The sequence below is a fragment of the Dendronephthya gigantea genome, unplaced genomic scaffold (assembly GCF_004324835.1).
Source record: "Dendronephthya gigantea isolate DGI-Jeju-01 unplaced genomic scaffold, DenGig_1.0 000132F, whole genome shotgun sequence".
Taxonomy (NCBI): Eukaryota; Metazoa; Cnidaria; class Anthozoa; order Malacalcyonacea; family Nephtheidae; genus Dendronephthya; species Dendronephthya gigantea.
In genome coordinates, this window is record NW_021163142.1 from 144,403 (window position 1) to 165,362 (window position 20,960).

At 35.5% G+C, this 20,960-nt stretch overlaps 4 protein-coding genes across 4 annotated transcripts; 1 reads left to right on the forward strand and 3 right to left on the reverse strand.

The window, feature by feature from the left end:
- Window positions 1–215: 215 nt before the first annotated feature.
- On the reverse strand, window positions 216–2,699 carry LOC114536213 (kelch-like protein 34). Its single transcript, XM_028557542.1, has one exon. It carries the CDS (start codon window positions 2,495–2,497, stop codon window positions 986–988), a length of 1,512 nt encoding a protein of 503 aa, XP_028413343.1. The 5' UTR covers window positions 2,498–2,699; the 3' UTR covers window positions 216–985.
- Window positions 2,700–9,637: 6,938 nt separating this feature from the next.
- Window positions 9,638–11,806, reverse strand: LOC114536220. The gene is made up of 5 exons (XM_028557548.1): window positions 11,665–11,806; window positions 11,093–11,354; window positions 10,349–10,545; window positions 10,179–10,257; window positions 9,638–9,977 (listed from the first exon to the last, which is right to left on the reverse strand). Exons 1-5 carry the CDS (start codon window positions 11,738–11,740, stop codon window positions 9,638–9,640), a joined length of 954 nt encoding a protein of 317 aa, XP_028413349.1. The 5' UTR covers window positions 11,741–11,806.
- Window positions 11,807–11,817: 11 nt separating this feature from the next.
- LOC114536221 lies at window positions 11,818–13,618 on the reverse strand. Its single transcript, XM_028557549.1, has 5 exons — window positions 13,419–13,618; window positions 12,880–13,054; window positions 12,585–12,742; window positions 12,340–12,513; window positions 11,818–12,033 (listed from the first exon to the last, which is right to left on the reverse strand). Exons 1-5 carry the CDS (start codon window positions 13,599–13,601, stop codon window positions 11,818–11,820), a joined length of 906 nt encoding a protein of 301 aa, XP_028413350.1. The 5' UTR covers window positions 13,602–13,618.
- A 1,158-nt stretch (window positions 13,619–14,776) lies between these two features.
- Window positions 14,777–19,725, forward strand: LOC114536222. Its single transcript, XM_028557550.1, has 11 exons — window positions 14,777–14,974; window positions 15,468–15,536; window positions 15,973–16,035; window positions 16,152–16,208; window positions 16,446–16,517; window positions 17,013–17,207; window positions 17,831–17,893; window positions 18,108–18,410; window positions 18,546–18,717; window positions 19,141–19,241; window positions 19,408–19,725. Exons 1-11 carry the CDS (start codon window positions 14,777–14,779, stop codon window positions 19,723–19,725), a joined length of 1,611 nt encoding a protein of 536 aa, XP_028413351.1.
- Window positions 19,726–20,960: the final 1,235 nt, after the last annotated feature.

Here is a 20,960-nt window from a genome sequence, read left to right on the forward strand (position 1 = left end):
AAAAATCTATCCCTTATTCTGCTGGAATTTGAATGCATGATTAGTGTAAGTCAAGTCGTTGCTTTCAATTTTACACATCCGTGCGTTTGACATTAAAATTTATTAAGACATTTAATTCATTGCATGTTTTGACATGAAAATCTCAATTAGATAATTATATCTCTATATAACAAATAAAATCAGCGGCTAAAATTATGTTAAGGAACAGTGACGTATCCAGCCTGCAATAATTGATGTCTTTAAAAATTTATTGTCTTCGCGGGTGAATGAACACAAAAATATTAACATATATAACAGCACAAATTATCAGGCTGGGACCGGTTGTATAAAACTCTTTAGCTACACGTTGCATAAATTCTAGAGGTTCAAAGGGTCTTAATTTCGAGTGGAACTGTGCACTCTTCAAATTGAAGCCAGGAATTAATAGAATTTTTGCCTCTATCGAGAGAAGTGCCAGAAATCACGTTGCATATAGTTAAACGTTGCATACACGTTGCATATAGTTAAATCCTAGTTAACTCAGAAATACGCGACTCTGATCGGCCACTTATGCCTTAACTACAGTTAAAAGTTAACTAGTCTTTTTATACAACTAGGGCCGGTTGTTCGAAAGGTGGATAAAGTTATCCACTAAATAGTGGGTTTTTCAACCGTCGTAAAATAGCTTTGAAAAACGATAAAGCTACTTATATTATCGTTAGAAACTAGTTTAAACTTCGAAGTTTAATCTCGGCCATGCCAAGGGGTGAGGATAATTTTAACTTTTAAAAGATTCACTATCCGATGGATAACCTAAACCACATTTCGAACAACCGGCTTCTGGCTCCTGGTCTCGCTGCTGTTAAGGAAAATGAGATTGATTTCGTCAATATGTACAAACATAACCATGTATCTTGATTTAACGTTTAACGTCCATTTTATTTTCTTAATTATGTCACCAATCGTAATTATTTTGTCATTTTTCATTTAACTGGTTAACCAAATCTCAAAATCCAAAACTCTTATTCACAACAACTGCCGAAGCTTCAAAACGCGCCCCAGCGAGCGAGGGCAACTTCCTCCAAGAATTTGATAAAAAGTTGAAACAGTCCACTGCCTTTGTATCTCTCTTTACACCACCAATCACAACGAGCGTATTTTCAAGTAAGACAACCGAAGAAAACACTCGCTCTTTTTCCATGATCAATAAAACCTTGCTCCGGCCAGAATCGGGATCATACTGGATAATCTCATTGCTGCATTGCCAATCCTTGCCGATTCCTCCAATCAACAGCATTGTCTCATCACGACGAACTGTCTCCATGCAATAGACAGGAGATGGTAATGGCGGCATTTCAGTACATTGACTTCTTGCTATGTCGAATATTTCCACGCCAGTTCCCGCTCTCTGTCCACCAGCAATGAGAACTTTATCGTCAAATAGCTCCACCCCATGGTTAGCCCGAAACTTCTTCATGTGACAAAGCAGCTTGGATGAATAAGGTGGAACAAGAAGCAACTCGTAGATCGTATCCAAAATCACCTCTCGATTACCACCGCCAATAATCAACAAACGATTCCCTTGAGCCACGCACTTGTGACCAGCAACTTTAATAGGAAGATTGACAGCAAACTTTTTCCATTCTGGAGGATTACCATTCAATTCTAATACTTCTATGCTATCTGTGGGATCTTTAAGATTTCCAGCGGTAAAACCGCCACAAACAAGCAGTTGGCTCCCAAACATAACAGCTGCATGGAGATATCGTGCTATTCTCAACTCGGGTAGTGGGGTCCAGGTTTCGTTGAACAGATTGAATCGCTCGACGGAAGAAAGGGGCTTGTTTGTTTTGGGTTCTCGACCAGCGATGACAACAATATCACAAGCCATGGAATGAACTGCACTGTTCAGCTTTTTAATCACGGTCGTCATTCGTTTCATGCTTTCTCTCATCTCATTCATCATTTCATTTTGCGTAGCTTTAACTTCCGCCAGATCTTTCTTCATTTCATCGACATCTCGTCGTAATACACAGCCGTGTCCGCCATACTTGTGATGAGCCATTCTTTCTCCACAGTCAACACAGTTTGTCGTCCTGTAACGACATAACTTGGTCTGGTGTTGTTCCACATCTTGATTGTTGACGACATCCTCACAACCATCGTTTGAACAAGAGACAGGCGTGAAGCCGCAGTCCCGGATGTGTGCTTGTAGAGCTCCGATCTCGAGAACTGCAGCACAGCCTCTTCCTTCGTGGTCGCAAGTAATCTTATAACGAGACACACAATCTTCGACAATTCTCGGCGCTTTTCTCAGCGTCTCTACGGTCAGTTTATCTTGACACACCGGACAAGTGTGCGAGGTCTTCTCTAGATGTTCCTTGATGCATCCCGAACAAAAATAATGTTCGTTGCTTTCACATTGCATCGGATCTTTTAAAACACCAAGACATATCGCGCAGACAAAACCTTCGTCGAAGACTGATTTTAAACGAGCTGTGTCGTAACCTGAAGCCATACGTTTCCTCGCCAATTCTAAGTCACATTTTGTGAATCAACCTGAACAAACTTTTTCGCAGTTGGCTTTCTTTAAGAACACAGATAAGAATATATACCAACACAAAGTTGTTCTAGTCCAGTTTACGCTTTGGCAATCAATGTTTACTTGGAATCGAAACTGTATATCCAGGAAAATGTAAATTGCGAAACAAGTCTTGTGATTTGAGGTCGTGACCTTTTGCTAATAATTATAGTCTTAAACACCTCATTATACCACAGGCAGCCCGGTCACTGCTGTTACGTCATGCTATTATATATGTATACAATTACAATAAGGCTGGCAACTCTCTCGCTAAAAATATAATACATACATTAATACCATCGCTTAAAACAAAAATACTACGATAGTTTCTTAAAAAAAAACTACATACAAAACACCTTGGATATATTGACTATATTTATCTGTCGTTTTTAGACTTGAAAAAAACTCTAAAATGCTCAAATTTTGCGAATTAAAAGTGTATTTTCGTTGAGATTTTGCGAAACAGAGGCGGGATATAGTTTACTCGACAAACGTCATCATCGGAGAATTCGTCGGCAAATTTCTGATTGGCTGTGGCAAGTTCGGAAAATTACGAAGGTCAACTCAATCAAGAAAAAAGATCTTCGTAATTTTCCGAACTTGCCACAGCCAATCAGAAATTTGCCGACGAATTCTCCGATGATGACGTTTGTCGAGTAAACTATATCCCGCCTCTGTTTCGCAAAATCTCAACGAAAATACACTTTTAATTCGCAAAATTTGAGCATTTTAGAGTTTTTTTCAAGTCTAAAAACGACAGATAAATATAGTCAATATATCCAAGGTGTTTTGTATGTAGTTTTTTTTTAAGAAACTAGCGTAGTATTTTTGTTTTAAGCGATGGTATTAATGTATGTATTATATTTTTTGCGAGAGAGTTGCCAGCCTTATTATTATACACGAGGAAGTTATTATAAACGATAGGATGGGCTTACATCCCGTGGCTATTTTCAGCGTTTCTAAGGGTGGTTTATCTTGACAGACGGGAAAATGTGCGAGGTCTAGACCCCCTTGTTTAAGGTCCGTGGCTGCAAGTCCTACTTAGAGTGGTGCATATTCATGTACTCGTCCAACTGATTTCTTTTGTACCAATTGTACGCTATAGTCCCATTTACAATACAGTGAATCCACTCAATTTCGGTTTGCACGGGCTGCACGGCATCGGCCCTGTCGATGAAGCATCCCAAACAAAATGTTTGTTGTTTTCACATCAACATTTGTTGCATCGCATTTCTTGAAACACCATTCAGACAGATTGAGCAAACAAAACCCTCAAAGAAGAGCTGTGTAATAGCGCGAAGCCATTCGTCCGCTTTATACACATGGAAACGTTCCTGTCTTTTAAAGAAAATTTACAGTGAAATATACAGCAGTAGATTAGAAATTACACCATGTTGTTTGAGAACTGCTTCGTTCTAAAATCATTGTTATATTACGACTAAACTGATTATGTGGATTTTATTAATTTATCATTTTCAACAAAGAGAATTTTAATCAAAAGCTATAGGTAGTATAAAAAGTTAAACATTTATCGATAATTTCACTAAATCTTCAACACAATAATTCACACTAAAGGTACTGTTATACTTGCAATGCGTGCAATTATAATTTGAGGGATGTTAATTTGTAAAGAGTGTTTAAAATGCTAAGAAAACGTTAGCAGATCGTACGAAATGTTCGTGTTTGCAAACTTTAGATGCCTCCGAAGTTTACACATTTCCACGAACATAGAAAAAAATAATAATACATACCTAATATAATACAATACATTAATATAATACATTAAAAAGTATTATATGATTTAAGAGATTTCCGTGACGATGTCTCAACAACTTCTACTCAGCAGTCTGGAAGCTCAACGACGACTGACTAGAATCTGGAGAACAAATGGATCCCTGGATACCACTAATAGAAGAAGCAAAACAAACAAGTAACACAGCAGATGGAAGGCGAAGAAATGAAAGAGCGCCTCATAAACAGAAGTTTCGATGAGCAATCTGCTAAAGAGAAAGCTTACTTGAATATTATGCCTAGACTCCAGAAAGAATTAGAAAATATCTATTTAGAGCGCCTTTTGTGGATAAGACAACTAAAGAAAGATCCAGTACATATGAAAATACTGCACACAAAAGATGCGTTTATTCAAAATGATGATTTTGACCCAGACGAAGCAATAGAAGCTGCAGTTGATAAGAGAAAGTTTCTTATTAAAAGGCTTATAAGCGACCACGAGATTGAAGATGACGAGGAAAAAAAAAACAGTGAAGATTATGACGATGACGATCATTAGACTGTAAATTTAATCCAAATGCAAAGGTTTACCGAACCTTTCTTAAGGAAACCATGGCAAACGAGCATAAAAAAATAAAACGTTTTAGGGGAAATTATTATTTATTGCTGTAACTAATTGCAAGACAAATGAATGTTAAAATCGTTAACCCATGCCTTAAATTTTCTTTTTTCCGGCCGCTAGTTCATAGCTATATTTTCATTTTATCAACAAAATTTTCAAGTGGGTATGAAATATCTCATTGAGCAAATGAGCATCTGCCCATGCATGAGCAGTTACGAGCATCTGCTCATCCCACAAAATTTATAGCCGATATTCCACCTCATATTCCATGCAAGTTAGTACACTTTGACTCTTTGAGTAACTCGATAATATGAAAATTGATGTATGAAAATGATTCGTGTGTCAATGACATGTTGACATGATATGAGGACGATACAATCATGCAAGGTAACGTATGACCTGAACTGTATCACAAAAGAAAGCATACACAGAAAACGAATCTTTATATAGAATGAACAAGATTCTAATGATACTTAAAATCTACGTACAAATATGTAACCCTATAGTAAAATAAAATACATTCTTCGCAAATTCTTAAGGCGGATTTCCAATTACAGCGAAATCGTTCGCTAGCGAAATATTTGCATATTTTCTTTTGAATTCGGAACAGTCAATTCGAACGAATTTATTTATGCTGTTAAAATTCAAAAGAAAATATGCGAATATTTCGCTAGCGAACGATTGCGCTGTAAGTGGAAATCCGCCTTTACTGTGTGATAAATAAACCGGCATTTGTGTAATTTGAGTAAACTGCTGTCAAACAAACATATCGTGCGTATTTACGCTATTATACGTATTTTACGCTTCATTGTTTACCCCATTCCTCGCGCCCGCGCATTATTCTACTCGCGCGTGGAGACCACGCAAATCTTTAGAAAAATCCGACAGTTTCCGACGTCCCGCGTGGGGTCCACGCGTTGCGTGTTTTCCTCGCTATATGGGGGGGCGGGTAATCTACTGTGCTATTCTTATTCAAAATGTTACACTGCCGTACGCCCATCAAAGTTATGATGTAATTAGAAGTAATAAACAATAATGCTCCTAGGTCGATTATTCATCCCCCTCTTATCATGGTTGAAGAATAACAAGGCAAAATGAACCTGACGAACGAACGCGAGGTTTTTGAAACACAATGCAACATACCTGGAACTACGTTTTCCGAAATAACATATCTTGCGTCCGATCGAGTGACAGTCAATTACATTCTCGTCATAGTGGTTGACATTATTTTGATTATTCTTGCGATAATTCTCAACGTTGTTCCAATCATAACGATTTGGAGATCGTCTCAACTGAGAAGCAAGCCTTGCTATTTCATCGTTTTGATGCAATCAGTGATTGACTTGGCAGTTGGTGTGTTGGGAATACCTCTTTTTGTCACCTTTATGATAGTAAATGTGCTGAATGGGGGGTCGACATGCTTACTCGCAACAGCGGCATTGAAAGCAACAATGGTTTTAGTTGGATTGTCAATATTAACGAGTTTTGCGATGACGACGGAGAGATACATTGCTATCTTGCATCCCTACGCTTACCCTACTCTCGTGACGAAGAAGAGGCTGCTGATATTTATGTGTTCCACTTCTGCAATGCATTTCACTATCACTTCTTTGCCTCCTAAGTTTAGCAACGGTTTTGTGAGAATATACCCAGCAGTGATAGCATCATCTGTTCTCACATTCATCGCATTTGCTTACACGAGAATATATCTGGTCGTCAGAAGGTTGGCTCATTCGGTACACAGACCACATGATGCTACCTCAGGAAGAAACATGAAAAATATTCCTTCAGGAAATCAAGCAAGCTAAATCGTGCTTCATTGTAGTCATTTCTTTTTTTACTTTGGGGTTTTTGCCATCGCTTGCTTCTCAGGTCTTTCAAAGCTTGAATCAATTTAACAGCCTGACAACCTTCACTTGGCTTATCACACTTGCCTTTAGTATGTCTAGTGTCGACTCTGTGATATTCTTTTGGATGAAAAAAATGTTACGAAAGGAAGCTGCAAAGATGCTAAGCGCAATGTGTTCAACGCAAAACACTTAACAGCCAAATTGTTCACTAGAGCAGTTTATCACTGTTGCATAGGAAAATAACATCAAACGATTTTCAAATATATGAATGATTATTCTAATAAATTAAAAGTTGCACGGTGCATGGGATTGTCGCGCTAGCAGCGGCCCTGATAGTTGCTAAATTTTCTTCGGTTAGGTGGTCGTCCTTCTTAAAGTATATGCATAGTAGATTACAACTAACGGTAGAAACGTTCTGCCCTCGATTTCTATCAAAGTCGAAAGTGAATTCCCTTCAGTCCGCACTCACCGCACAAAACGAAAGACGGAAAGCGACGGGACAGCAAAACGTACGCACAAAGCCTGCAATGTGTTTGAACATTAAACAACGTTGTGAAACTCGTAGGTTGAGACAGAATCTACAAGTTATAATGTGTAGTTAGTGCATGTATATGTCATGTGTATAATTCATGTCTTTTAGAGTTCGAACCTTATAAACAAATTTTTGGTTTAAAAATATTACGGAAAACTTTAGGTAAAGTTTTTATTCACATAAGTTATAACAGATGATGTTAATAAATCAGTCATCTCACCCGAACAAAATCTCATAATGTTGTTATCAGCTATAAATTATATTTATCATATTAAATAGAATTATTCATTTCCAGATGTTTTTTGTCGAGAAAATAATTTTTGATTCGGAATTTTCATTTGATCTATTCTGCCTGACTTGATTTATCTGTTTAATTATGATGAAAAATACAATGAAGACATACGAATAACTCAATGTACATGTTTAGCTGCAATTTGTGGGTCACAAACAATAAGTCAGAACCGTAAAAACCCGTGCCGGTGGGCTTGGCAATAAAATTGTTCAATCAATCCCTCGACGTTGCTCTTGATCTTAAAATTCAAAGTATATAGTTTTTTTAGTATTTATAGCTAAAATTAACTATTGTGAGTTTGTAATGCAACACTATCATTCATAGAATCCATGCAAAAGCTTTATTTGATATTTTTATTTCCTACTTTAAACATTCGCTGATATTCGTAAATCTACTGTTAAAAGGGCAAAAACACCTGCCATCAGTGTAACGAATCATTGTAGCTCACGCGCGCCCTAGATTTTTTATTTTCAATATAGAAATCTCTTTAATATATATATTTGTAAACTATTTCATGAATGAATCAAAATTGATGTTCAAAAACGCAAAAGCATTCTCCCAGAAGAAATTACGGTAAATTTTGAAATGTTCTAAAGCGATAAAAAAATCGATAAAAAGCGTCAAAAACAACATGAAAAACAATAACTAATTGCCCACTAGCAAATTTTCACATGCACAATATGGACGAGATTTTCGGATACATTAAAATTGATTTTAACATCAATTAAAATGTGCATGGAAGATATATATTTTTTTTTTCACTGCTCATGCATATCATAAATTAATTTTTACATTAAAGAGATATTAATCCTACCACTGTTAAAAATTTTTGTTAAAATAACCAATTTTTTTCTTAGCTACCAATTAAAATTGGTTAATCGAACCTAAAATTTATTGGTCAAGTGCAATTGGTTGATTCAACCATTTGTTTTTTGATTACTACAAAGGATTATTTATTGGTTAACAATTTATAACTATTTAATAAATAGTTATAAATTTGACGGCACAAATGTGACCAATTAACAATTGGTTAGTTGAAAATTCAAAATGGCGGATTCGCGTAGGAGTGCAGTTATCAGTTAACTCATGATTAAATGAATTTAACTTTCCAAACTTCTGTGATATTTTTAATATCACAAGACACACCTCCAGCAACCTCTGCCGATCCAAATTATTAATCAATGTTCACAAAAATCCGCAATGGTTTATTTTTGTCGACGAAAAGTTATATAAAGGTGAAATATGAAATACACAAGACATACGGAGAAAAGTCATTGACTCATATCGTCATGTTTTGACATTGTCATCGGGTAAAAACTAAAACGTAAGTGGTTTTGAATTTGTTATTCTTTTATAGTAAGCTGTTTAATACTTTATTGTATACTCGCTTAAACTATAAATATGGTTGAAGGACATATGTTAAATGTGTGTCAATGACATTTCAAAACGTGTGCGTGTAGATTCAATAATTACTAAATTAGCAAATGTTTATTCCATGAAGTGTTCTATACAGAACCAAATATTTGTCATGAGTCTAATTGAGTACTGTAGAAACATTGTTGCCGCAGACACGCATTTCCCTATTTGACTGAGTGTATTCGAACGAGGATATTATATAATCAAGACATGCACCATAATGCATTCCTGGTAAATAATGGTTTTGATGGTATCAAATTTATAACTATGTCCTAAAAGTATATAATGAGAAACAGCATTGGATCAGAAATTTGGAATGTGTACCTGTCTGAACACTGAACAGACCTTCATGACTGTATGTTTTGACATAACTTTAAGACATATAACTTCATGCACAACTATTATAACTAGTATATATATATATATATATATATATATATATATATATATATATATATATATATATATATATATATATATAATACCATTACTATATAGCAGGAGAATATTTTGTAACAGTCCAGCTTGCAACACAGAAATCCTTTTGGCATGTTCTTGCTAACACCATTTAATAACCATTTAATCTACATGGTTATATATACATAGATATATACATATATATAATATGTATCAGTTATGTGTGAATGGACATGCTGTAAGGTATCACAACATAAAAAGCAGCATTTCTTCCCTCTGCACTGATAGGATGAACTAGATGCATTGGGGTGTGAATAAAAAGATCTTCACTGGTGACTAAGGTTGGAGGCTCCTCACCAGCAATTACTTCAAAGGCATGGAAATGATAACTGAACTGTACAGCAACATACTTCTTCAACTGAAAATAGGATTTGTTTGGCAGAGATATAATCTTGGTAATAAGACCAAATTCTGGTGCCTCCTGCTCACGTAAGTAACCAGTGACTACAATTGCTCCAACCATGTAATCAGTACCATTGATAGTAACTTTTTGAGACCTATAAAACATGTGGTAAATGAAATATTATTCAATCATTATCGCGGTATTGTATGTATATAAAAGCTGGGTGTTAAAAAGTAATATTCATTATGTATTTTTCTCCCAGTACTGTGAAAAAATTAATACTATGTATGTGTGCAAAATATTATGCCAAGGGTTAGATCTTTCATTATTTAGTATAATAATACAGTTTACTTACTCATAAAAAGTATCAACAGTCAATATGTTTCCCTCTTTAGCTTGCAAATCAGCATAGTAATCAGTTCTCTGAGCTACAACTGTTTGTCCACTTCCTATAAAAGTGCAAAAATTTATGTAAGTGAATTAACCATTTTCTATACACCTATATGAATTGGATTGTATAATTACCTATTGAAGTTGGTCGCTGGAGGAATGATGAACTTCCTTCTTTATTAACATTTGAATAGTAGCACTGCTGCCCTTGATGACGGGTTGCCATTGTGTACGCCACATTCTTATAATTTCCAATAAAGGAAGCCAACCGTTTAAAATACCGATGTTTAGCTTCGAATCGCATGCACCATGTTCTTTTCATTGGTCCAAATCTACAGCAATGTGACATGTATTTTGATGATGTATTTTTGAATATATATATACATATATATATATATATATATATATATATATATATATATATATATATATATATATATATATGTATATTTTTTTTTTTTGAATTTATTAGTTACAGTGTATAGAAGTGCTGAATTATAATAATTAGAATTTTTGTAATAAAGGCCAATTTCATTTTCTAACATGTGAAAGATAACAGACTATATAAATTGTTAGTATTACAACTATAAACTTATGTGTAAATTTGCTGGACTTGATTATTAAATTCCTATCGAGGGTGGCAGAAGAGCATAATTGATTGGGGATGATTATAATGCTAAATCCATTTTCTGTCTTTTTAATTGCCTTAGAAATAGATTGTTTTTACACTCCTGCCTATCATTGAATGTATGAATATGAGACCCTCCCTCTAGTTTGTGTCTTCTGCTGCCATGTGTAGTTTGATTGAGTATTCATGAAATTAATTATTAATCTTTGTTTTCAGGTTTAAACTGCAGCATATAACAAAAGTACATATACCTCATCATATGGGATGGATAGTGAACCATGTAGTGCATCTTAGGGATGATTGATCTTCCTGGATAAATTCGAAGAAATGTAGAATGATGCTCTTCAATTAGCCCCTCCAATACACCAATGGCGTTCACAGAAGTGATATTTGCAAAAACAATATCAACGATATCTAGGAGCAGGCAGAAAAGCTTCCAGTGCTCATTATCATCAGGGACAAGTGCACCAACCATCAATGGTAAGAATTTGGACAAGCAATACATTTGGCTCGCTAAACATAAATATGGACAAAAATTAGCACTCAAATTAAATCTCGATCAAAGCAATCAGAAAATTAATAGGCAAATTATTTGGTTTAATCAATACAAACTTAGCAGAAATAACAGTTCTCTGCACTCATTTATTAATTATTTCAAGTAGTTAAAAGTTACAGTAGATGTCTGCCTCAATCAATTACTGTACACATTAATGAATCTTTTTATTGATTGGCAATGTTTTGCCTTAAGCACTTAATACTATTGATATCATTTATTTTGTCATGTTGTATAGAATATAAACTGTTTTTAAAGATTGAGCAATACCTTTTTGTTTGAGGCTATTGTTGTCACTGGCAAGGGTGCGTGGCTGTATCGGTGAGGGCTTGTCACGGTCATACATGTAACCATAGTCGAACAGCTGTATTCGACTATTCAACTGCTCTAATGTGAAACATTTTTCACCATTTATCAGGTGCTTTAACATCTCCTTGCACTATACTGCAATACCCCTTCCAATATGTCGTGCATAGCATCACCAGGCAGGCCACAAATGACATGGTAGTATTTCGAGTCACACAACTTGGACTTTCGCTTGACGCCATATGTGACAGAGAGGTCGGGATTAAGCTCTATTTGATCGCACTGATGGTTGTGACCTTCCTTAGAACGTAACTCAAAGTACTTCTCTAGGAACTGAATAATCAGAAAATATTAACCCTAAGACGTTATTACAAACAGAACCATGGCGTACAATTGGTATACAGCGAGTAATTTTTTAGGATGATCCAGATGGCATAGACACTTTTTAGTTAATTTTACAAGTACAAGCATCCAAAATTAATGTAATGAAATAATTCTTATTATAAATATAAGAGCCAAACATATAACATTGATAATTTGGCATTCACCATCGGGCTCTCATATTTATAATAAGAATTCGTTTTCCGCGTGGCTAATCTCTGGCTACAGTAATTAAAGAAATGGTTTGTTTTTTCGTACCTGTGAAGTTATTAACTCGAGGGTTCCCATGCACTCTCTGCACTTTCGATATGAGCCAGGCCCTTCTTTAAACCCACCTAGAAGTTGTGAGCCAAGATTATCGCCACAGCAGTAAACGATTGTCCCTTGTAGTCGTTGTATTCTGCCATCAATTTTAAATCCATGCCCCTCATCCTACGGGAGATTTTTCAGCTTGAGGTCTAATTGTATTTTGTATTCAATTTATCTGCTGGAACGCATGTTACCTTCTCAAGTTCCTTCAGATCATTCATAAACGGCTCCAATATGGCATCTATTCCATACTTTTTAACAAGGGGCACAGTAACAAGTGCAACCAGTTGGATTGCCTGAAGCTGGGACCTGTGTTCAGGGTGTATGTTGGCCAATGTGTAGTAGAAAGCACCTACAAGTAACGCAAATTGAGCAGTCGGCACTAAGTGCGGGGAAAGATACAGCTAATGCTCGCAAAATATTCTTATACAGTATGCTAATGTGTAGAATGTTTACTGGAAATTGAAAATATTGTATGAGTGTAATTACCAAGTTTGTGCTTTCCAGTCTTACTTCCGAGTGGATTAACAATTTCTAATTCATCATAATATAAAATTATTTGAATTGCTTGTGGATTTCTTAATAGTAAGGGGTGGCATCTATATAACTGGCCATCGCAGAAATCTCTCATGTAGCCATCGGTGCTTGCATGTCCGTTTAAAACCTAGTAGTGAAAATTCATGGAAAAATAGATTATTTAATTAGTATTAGGAACAGAGGCTCCTGAAGCAGTTTAGGGCGGCGGAGGCGGAGTTTTAGAAAAGGGCACATTCATGTCACTATAGCAACCGCACGAAGATGAATAATATCATCGGTTAGTTTCAATGCGAAAGTAGGCATCATGATTAAATGGTGATTAAGCAAAAGGCTCAAGGCTTGCCCCTCTCTCCCTGGTAGGCAAATTGAAGGGCAGTGGGGGTGACTGCCCCCGTTGTTCCGGCGCCCCGGATTAGGGGTAATTTTTATGAACTATAGACTATGAAAATATAGTATTACATATACAGTATGGACTGTGGTTAAGGACTTACCTGTATAAGAACAGATGGTTGGTTTAGCAACTGTTCTAAAGATTCCAATAAGGGGACATAAGCAAATTCCTCATTAGCCAAAACTTCATTGTACCCCGTTCCAACTCTCCTTCTCTTTGAAACATGACCAAGTAATATTCGAGTTGGTTCCTTAGGTGAGAAAATGAATACGTACAAAAGCATGTTTTATCTACTTTGCCTCTGGGGCCGACACTCAGGGGAGGACAGCTCCGTTTTCTATCAAAGGGAGGGAATGCACCCGCCTTTCCCACAAAACCTTTCACTCACCACTAATGAAAAATTAGTTTTGTGAAATGCTGTTTGCTGATGTTTCGTTTCGACGTGGGCCATAGGGTTCGAAAAAGGATGATCTTCGTCAAATAGGTCACTTAATCCTTCGATTTCAGCAACATCTACTCCGCCTGCTTCAAGTTTCTTTTCCACTTCCTTTTTTAACATTTGGACTGTCCTTTTTACGATCCCAGTTGTTCCTTGCACAACGGTATCTAGCGATGTTTGTGTGAGAAAGTTGGTTTCCTTGAGTTTTAATAGGTAGAGGGCGTTAATACGTTTCGTTTCCGCTGATTCATCTGCAACTCCATTTTGAGGGTTTACCCCAACATTTCCCTCAAAATTGTCAAATCCTTCTGCATCGTCATGAGCATCTACCAGTTGTGTTATCGGCTTCTTGAGATCAATGGTGTTATGACTACGACGAAGATGACTTTTATAGGAAAAAACACGGCCAAATGTAGATTGACATCCAGGTACTTCACAGGTAATGTGAATACCTGGGTCATTCTGGTGGACCAAAACTAAATGACTAACCATATCAGATATAGCTGCAGTGAAAAAATCTCCACACACTTGGCATTGAATACGATTCATTGCTTTCCCGAATATTCTGTTTGATAAAACTATGCGGTTATTAGTGATTTTTCCGCTACATTTTTTTCGAAAAATATTCAAAAAAACTATAACTTGCTTCTCTTTCAAATTGTCCAGCCAATACTCCTTGTAAAATTGCGCGGACTCCTTATATGGTTTTACGCGGGTCATCATGGGATATTCGCGCTAAAAGTGAAGTCTTGCTTTCTCTGTTTCTCGGCGCTTCGCGACAGCTGTTTCATGCTTGATTCTTCGTAGCTTTTTACTTGAAAAAAACATGTCTTTGTCGTTAGAAAAGACTTCTAGTGCGGAAGACGTTGTTTTGTTTTTAGAACGGAATGGTTTTTCAGATTTGGTGGACGAATTTGTTGGTAAATATATTGCATTTTGCATTTTTTTGAATTGAATTTTGTTTGCTGTTTTACAATTTATATACTCGTCTCCATTGAGAGTTGCAGTGTCTACTGCCTATGGTTTGCTATGCGCCGTTGCAAATTGATGTATATGTACAGTATATACGTCTTTCACTAATTTTATCATTTTATTCAGATAACAAAATTGACGGCGAAGACTTTTTTGCTCTCGAACTGAGAGACATAAAACAGTTCATTCCAACTTTTAAAACGCGAAAAAAGTTCATAGCCTTGTGGACGTCGATTACCGGCATGGTAAGTGATACTGATTATAAAAAACCTAAAAACATTTTTAACCTAAAAACAATTTTTATATTCTTGCTCGATCGGGTCTGTTTGAATGGCTTGAAATGAGATGAATTATTTTTTACATTGTGATTGACAGTTGTCACATGACCACCCCAAGCTCGTCTGTTTTTAAAAATGTATTTGTTGTTGTACATATACATATAATATTTAATTTTTTGTGCAACTGATATTACAAGAGTAAAGACTAGTACAAACTGGGAGCTGGACCTCAATGATGCTGGAATATTTCTATATTATTTTTTTACTATATATCTGTCTTTAATACTATCTATTGTTTATTATTATGTTTGCTATATAGTAAATAATTACTGAAAGAGGTTGAGCGTGATATTGAGAATTATTATGGCGTTATCTCCCGAAGCCGTATGCAGTGAATGATAATATATTATGTACAACACACACATGTCTCTTTTAACAAATAATTCTTTTTTAATTCTAGGAATTTGACTCCAATGGTGCAAAAGTTGATAGGAGCACAGCTTTTCCAGGGTATTCCAGTGAGTCTAATGTACGTACGCTATAGATACATTCTTTTAATGTCGTATTATTTTATTTGTGTTAAAATGAACATGAATCGGGCAAAACAACAACATCACCTAGCTAAGACGATAAATTGCCACAACATCACCTAAAACGCTAAATTCTAAAACCTAGTGAGTAGTGAGGACTATACTTTTATATATGTTTATTTCTGGAGCTAAGGTTGCTGAGCAACAAGTGTGGTACCTTTTTACCACAATGGTATGAGTTGGTTTTAACATTTAAAATTATAGAAATCTATGTGATTCTGGGTGGTATTTTTGTGCCTGCTTTTTAACTGAGACTCTGACTCATTTTCATGCTACACATACATGAATATGCTGCATTTTGTAACTAATGATCAGTGATATGCTGCATGATTTTATTGCCATAACTGCATAAATTTTGAACATTTACATTATAAGGCTACACCTGCGAAAGAAACTGGGTCTATCTTCGACTCAGTTCATTGTGACAAGCCAGTTGAGGTTAGTAATTTGATAAAACTAAAGTATAATTAATATACATGCACCACCATCACAGAAACTATGGGTCTATTGCTGGGGACCTGATAATGTTTCTGAAGTATTATGATGTTTTCCAGCCTGCAACGCTAATACAAGCGAGTAAAGAGGTCACTGAAACCAGTCCATGCAATAAGGTGATTTTCCAATGTGTGTTTCTAATATACAATTAAGAGATAATCTGTGTTAATAAATGCTTTTGAATGCACCTTTAGTGCATTTTACAGATCAATGATCATCAATTAATTCAGTGGCTGCATTGAAATTTGTGTAAATGCTTAATTGTAATTAATAGGTTATTTGTGTTTTATTTTTGACTGCATGCATGATGCAATACTGATAACTGATAAGCATTAATTCAACTCTGATTGTAGACCACTTCAAATTCCTCAAAAAGTTTGCTTTCCCCTCATTCATGGATCAAGAATTTCAAAATTCCTTCCAGGGTAATTGTGCATGTGGCTAAATTATATGTTTTTAATATGACATCAGGATAATATTTTTTTCCATATAAAGCACACTAAAATGTTGATCAGTCAGTTAGATTAATTGTGAGCACTAAAATTTGTTATTAGCTAGGCCAATTAATTATTGATCATTTAGTGACTGATCATATTTTGCATGTATATTTGCTCAAAATATGTTGTAGTAAACTTGAAATGTGTGCATGGCATGAAATATGTTATCATATAATTAGTTTTTTCAAGGCCTATAATAGTTATACCTGCTAATTAATGCAATCAAGGCCTATAATAGTTATACCTGCTAATTAATGCAATCATTGTATGCAGTATTGTATGTGTACACACGGGTCTTATATGGATGAGGTGCATGCATGTATATTGTATATAGACAGATGAGCCATATTTTAAATTAGTTATTAGGCTAATCATCCAACTAAATTGTAGGCTAATGAAATGAATTTTTTTGAAATACTGCAGTGGGAACCAAATGTGGAAAATGCACTGAAAGCTGGCCAGCTTACACCTGAACAGAAAAGTGCACTGAATCGACAATTGTGTATGTCTATTATGGCACAGCATTCAGGTCAATTAACTGCAGCTGAGAGGAACCAAGTTGCTATAATGCTTATTCAAAAATACCCTTGTTTGAGTGGATCCTTTGGAACTGGTCATGTAAGTATAACATAATACATGGTTTTGATAATATGAATATGGATGAATTTTGCCCGGGCAATATGACTGGTATATCAATTTGTGGAAAATGTGCAATGATGGTAAACAACCTTGCTTTTTGATTCTATGTTATTGCCATGAATTGCTATATTTTGCTAGGTATAGTTGGTTCACATTATAGCCCCATCTGTTAATATGTACTGCACATATCTAGATAAACCTGAACAAATGCAATGTGGTTTAGAAATGTTCTTGCATGCATTCAAAGTGCAGTCAGTTGAATGTTTATAGTTTGCAGGCTTGGTACGTAGCATATTAATTAGAACCATACCATCCATAATAACTCATTATTGAAAAAGTGGAGTTTATTATGTTGCACTTGCTTTTTAAAAAAATGAATTATGGGACTTGTGCAATTAATATCTATAGTATACAAATCTAGAATACTATAATTCAAAAATGCATGCAATGAATCCTAGATTCCATACATACTAAGGTTGGATACAGACAAAAAAGTTCAATTTTGAACCCTTTTAGGCATAAATTTATTATTAAGTGTCATATCTATATATATATAGTGCTACAATACTTGTTCTATTACTGTGTCTAATTTATGTTTGTAGCAATTCTGGGCAAAGAAAATAAGGGATAGACTTTTAAATGTGGGGCGAAGGGATGCTCGAGAGGTAAAAAACTACTGTATAAGGTCTGATAATTTCCCATGGTTCCATTTCTCTACTCCTGCTATAATATACTGGACATATAAAAATAATCTGCATGCAAAGAAATACAAGTATATTCATAGAACGGAAGAACATGCCCACTAACTCCATCAAAGGAAATCCCTTGCACGATCCTTCTGGTCACCAGATAATGTACACGTATTAACTTTTGGTACAGCATAAAAGAAACGTTGAAGCTTCTGGGAAAGTTTATGAGAAGAGAAAGCCAGGTCGAAAACGAAAGCTTTTGGAATCGTCCGAGATTCCACTGATCCCAGCAGGTGAAACAGAGGAAACTGTCAATGAGCAGCATTCGCAGCTCAAAGCCTTTTGCAAGACTAACAAACAGGATGTGATGCTTGTTCGACAACTGATGGATGGCACGTTTCCTAAAAGGAGAAAAACTATTCTGGAGGACAACGAGAGGGTCTGGAAAACTCTGAAGAATTATCCACCCTTGACCAGGGGAAATGGCAGTGAGGTAGGAAAACAGCAATATAACAACAAATCACGTACGCATAGGTATACTCGAAATATAAGTGGCAAAATGACAGGAAGTGTAGTGTCGTAGTTGCTTTAATTGTTATTAGCTATATTTTTTTTTAACTTTCTTTAGATAAAAGCAGAATTGGGAAGAATTTTAAAGCGTGAACGCGTGGCCCAGGAAATGAAGGAGGCTTTTTCAATGATTCGCCCTCGGTTGTTGGCTGCTTTAAAGCATAATAAGAAGAAAGACATGCAGTCTCTTTTCATGGAATTAGACGAATGTGATTCAACTAACGTAGAAGGTACATATAAAATAATTAACAATTATTTTTCGTTGTACTTCTTGTTGTAGGAACACTTGCTCCGACCGTAATCGCCTGAGCCTGTACAATCATTGCAGCGGACATAAAATGAGTGAATAATTTCATAGCGACACTTTTAAACATTAATAATTATAATCACCTTCTCGGCAACATTCGACGTCAAACTTGTGACTACAAAGTCACACTTTGCGGTCGTTTTATAATCATGCAGGTGTATAATTTCAGACCATTTAGCGATTCTCACGATGACGAATATCCGCCATTTTTGGGGAAATTTCGATTTTCAGCATATTCGTAATCATGAGGAAGGCTAATTTACCATCCCCTTGGTCAGTTCAATCACAAAATTGGAAAGAGGTTTTCAGTCGCATTCATATTAACAGTTCCTAAATCATATTTTAGAGATGGAAAACCGTTGTATATTCGCGTCCCTACCGCATGTATTGGGCGAGAAAAAGTCGAAGTCCATAGCTATAGGTGAATTGTTTTGGAAAATTGTTGACGTAAGTTTGTGTCTTATTTGGTTGTTTAACAACACACCCCAGTAACATGTAAAGGAATTCATTAAAGACTGAGGCATACTCTCTAGGCAAGGTTTTGCTTTCAAGTAATTATATTCAATACACTCTTTATACATATATGACATTTATTATTAAATACATTTTATAGATAACAGAAGGCGCAACAAATATTACGAAAGTTATCGAGCAAAGCTCTACACCCAGGTTGGTGTCCGCTGGAACAGTTTTAAATGTGGAGTCGCTGTGTTTAGCTGCTGAAGGCATGGTCGTGTGCAAATTTGGTCCGGTGAATGCAATTCTGAACGCGGTTGTTACGTTACTTGCAAGTTTCTATGTTTTTAATGCCAGCTATCCAGGTGGATTACCCAAGAATATTTTCACATTCCTGGAGCATGTGCTAGAACTAAATACAACACATAGCTCATTGCCTATTGCGGTTGACAATTTTATGTCAGAAATTAATTAAGACATTTTGTGACATTTGTTATGGCCTACTGCTGCATGTGTTTAAAATTCTTTTTAAAAGTCTGTTTTGCGTTTAAAATTCTTTTTAAAAGTCTGTTTTGAGAATAAAGTTGATGCGAATTAAATAAATTGCATATATCTTATAGGAATCTTTCCCTGATTCCTTCGTTTCCCTGATATCCTCCGGGGTCTGTCTTGGAAAAAACAATGTCCAATCCTGGAATGCGCTTTCTACAAATGCAAAGCCATCAGCTACTCTAAGTTCTTTTAAAGGGCATCTTGAATGCCTTTTATTCAAAGTAAATATCGCTTTGCCCAAATTCTGGGCAAAAAATCGCTATCCGTATAATATATTGGTCATTTTGACCAATACGTTATTTTAAACAATTTAGAAAAGGTTAAAATTGGCCATTTTAACAAAAAGAAATACGTTACCTCAGATCCATCCAAGGTACAATTTATAATTGGTTGAATTAGCATTGTAATTTATTGGTAGAAACAACCAATTAACACATAAACTATTTTCATTTGGTTAAAATGACATATTAAATTCGTTAAAATAACGTATTATTAATAGGTGAAAATTGCAATATATTATTGGTTGGAATGAACATTAGCAAAATTGGTAGTTTCTACCAATAAATTTTAACCAAATACAATTGGTACTCTTAACCAAAAAAAAATTATTTACCTCAGATCCACTTTTAACCAATTTTTTTTTGTTACTTTAACAACAAATTTTTAACAGTGACCGCATGCGATCGTAATTGTTGACTTCATTAGGGCAATTTAAACGATATTGCTTCGTTTTTCTTCAAAACGTATCGGCAACCTTTCCATTAAGCAAGGGCAAAAGCAATAGGAATGTGTTGGCGGAAAAGGAAATTTATAAAATCGTCGAATCTCGGATAACTGGGCTCACGCGTGAACATGTAGCCAGTAAATCGTGATGAAAAATGCAAAAAATTGTTTAAAACCTGCGATATTTTTCACATTCTTCAATATTTAACAGCCAAACTTTTTAATTTTACTAACTTTTGGATTCCCTAATTCCTATTTTCAACCCATCCATGCAGTCCGACAAATTGTTCTGCCTCAACGTTTAGTTTGAAACGCAAAACAACGGATAATCACACGATTACATTAGACATGCTTTCATTGATGATTTTTAACGTTTTAAATATATCACAAGCAACACAAACACCCGTCTCAAACATGGGAAAACTAATGATTAAT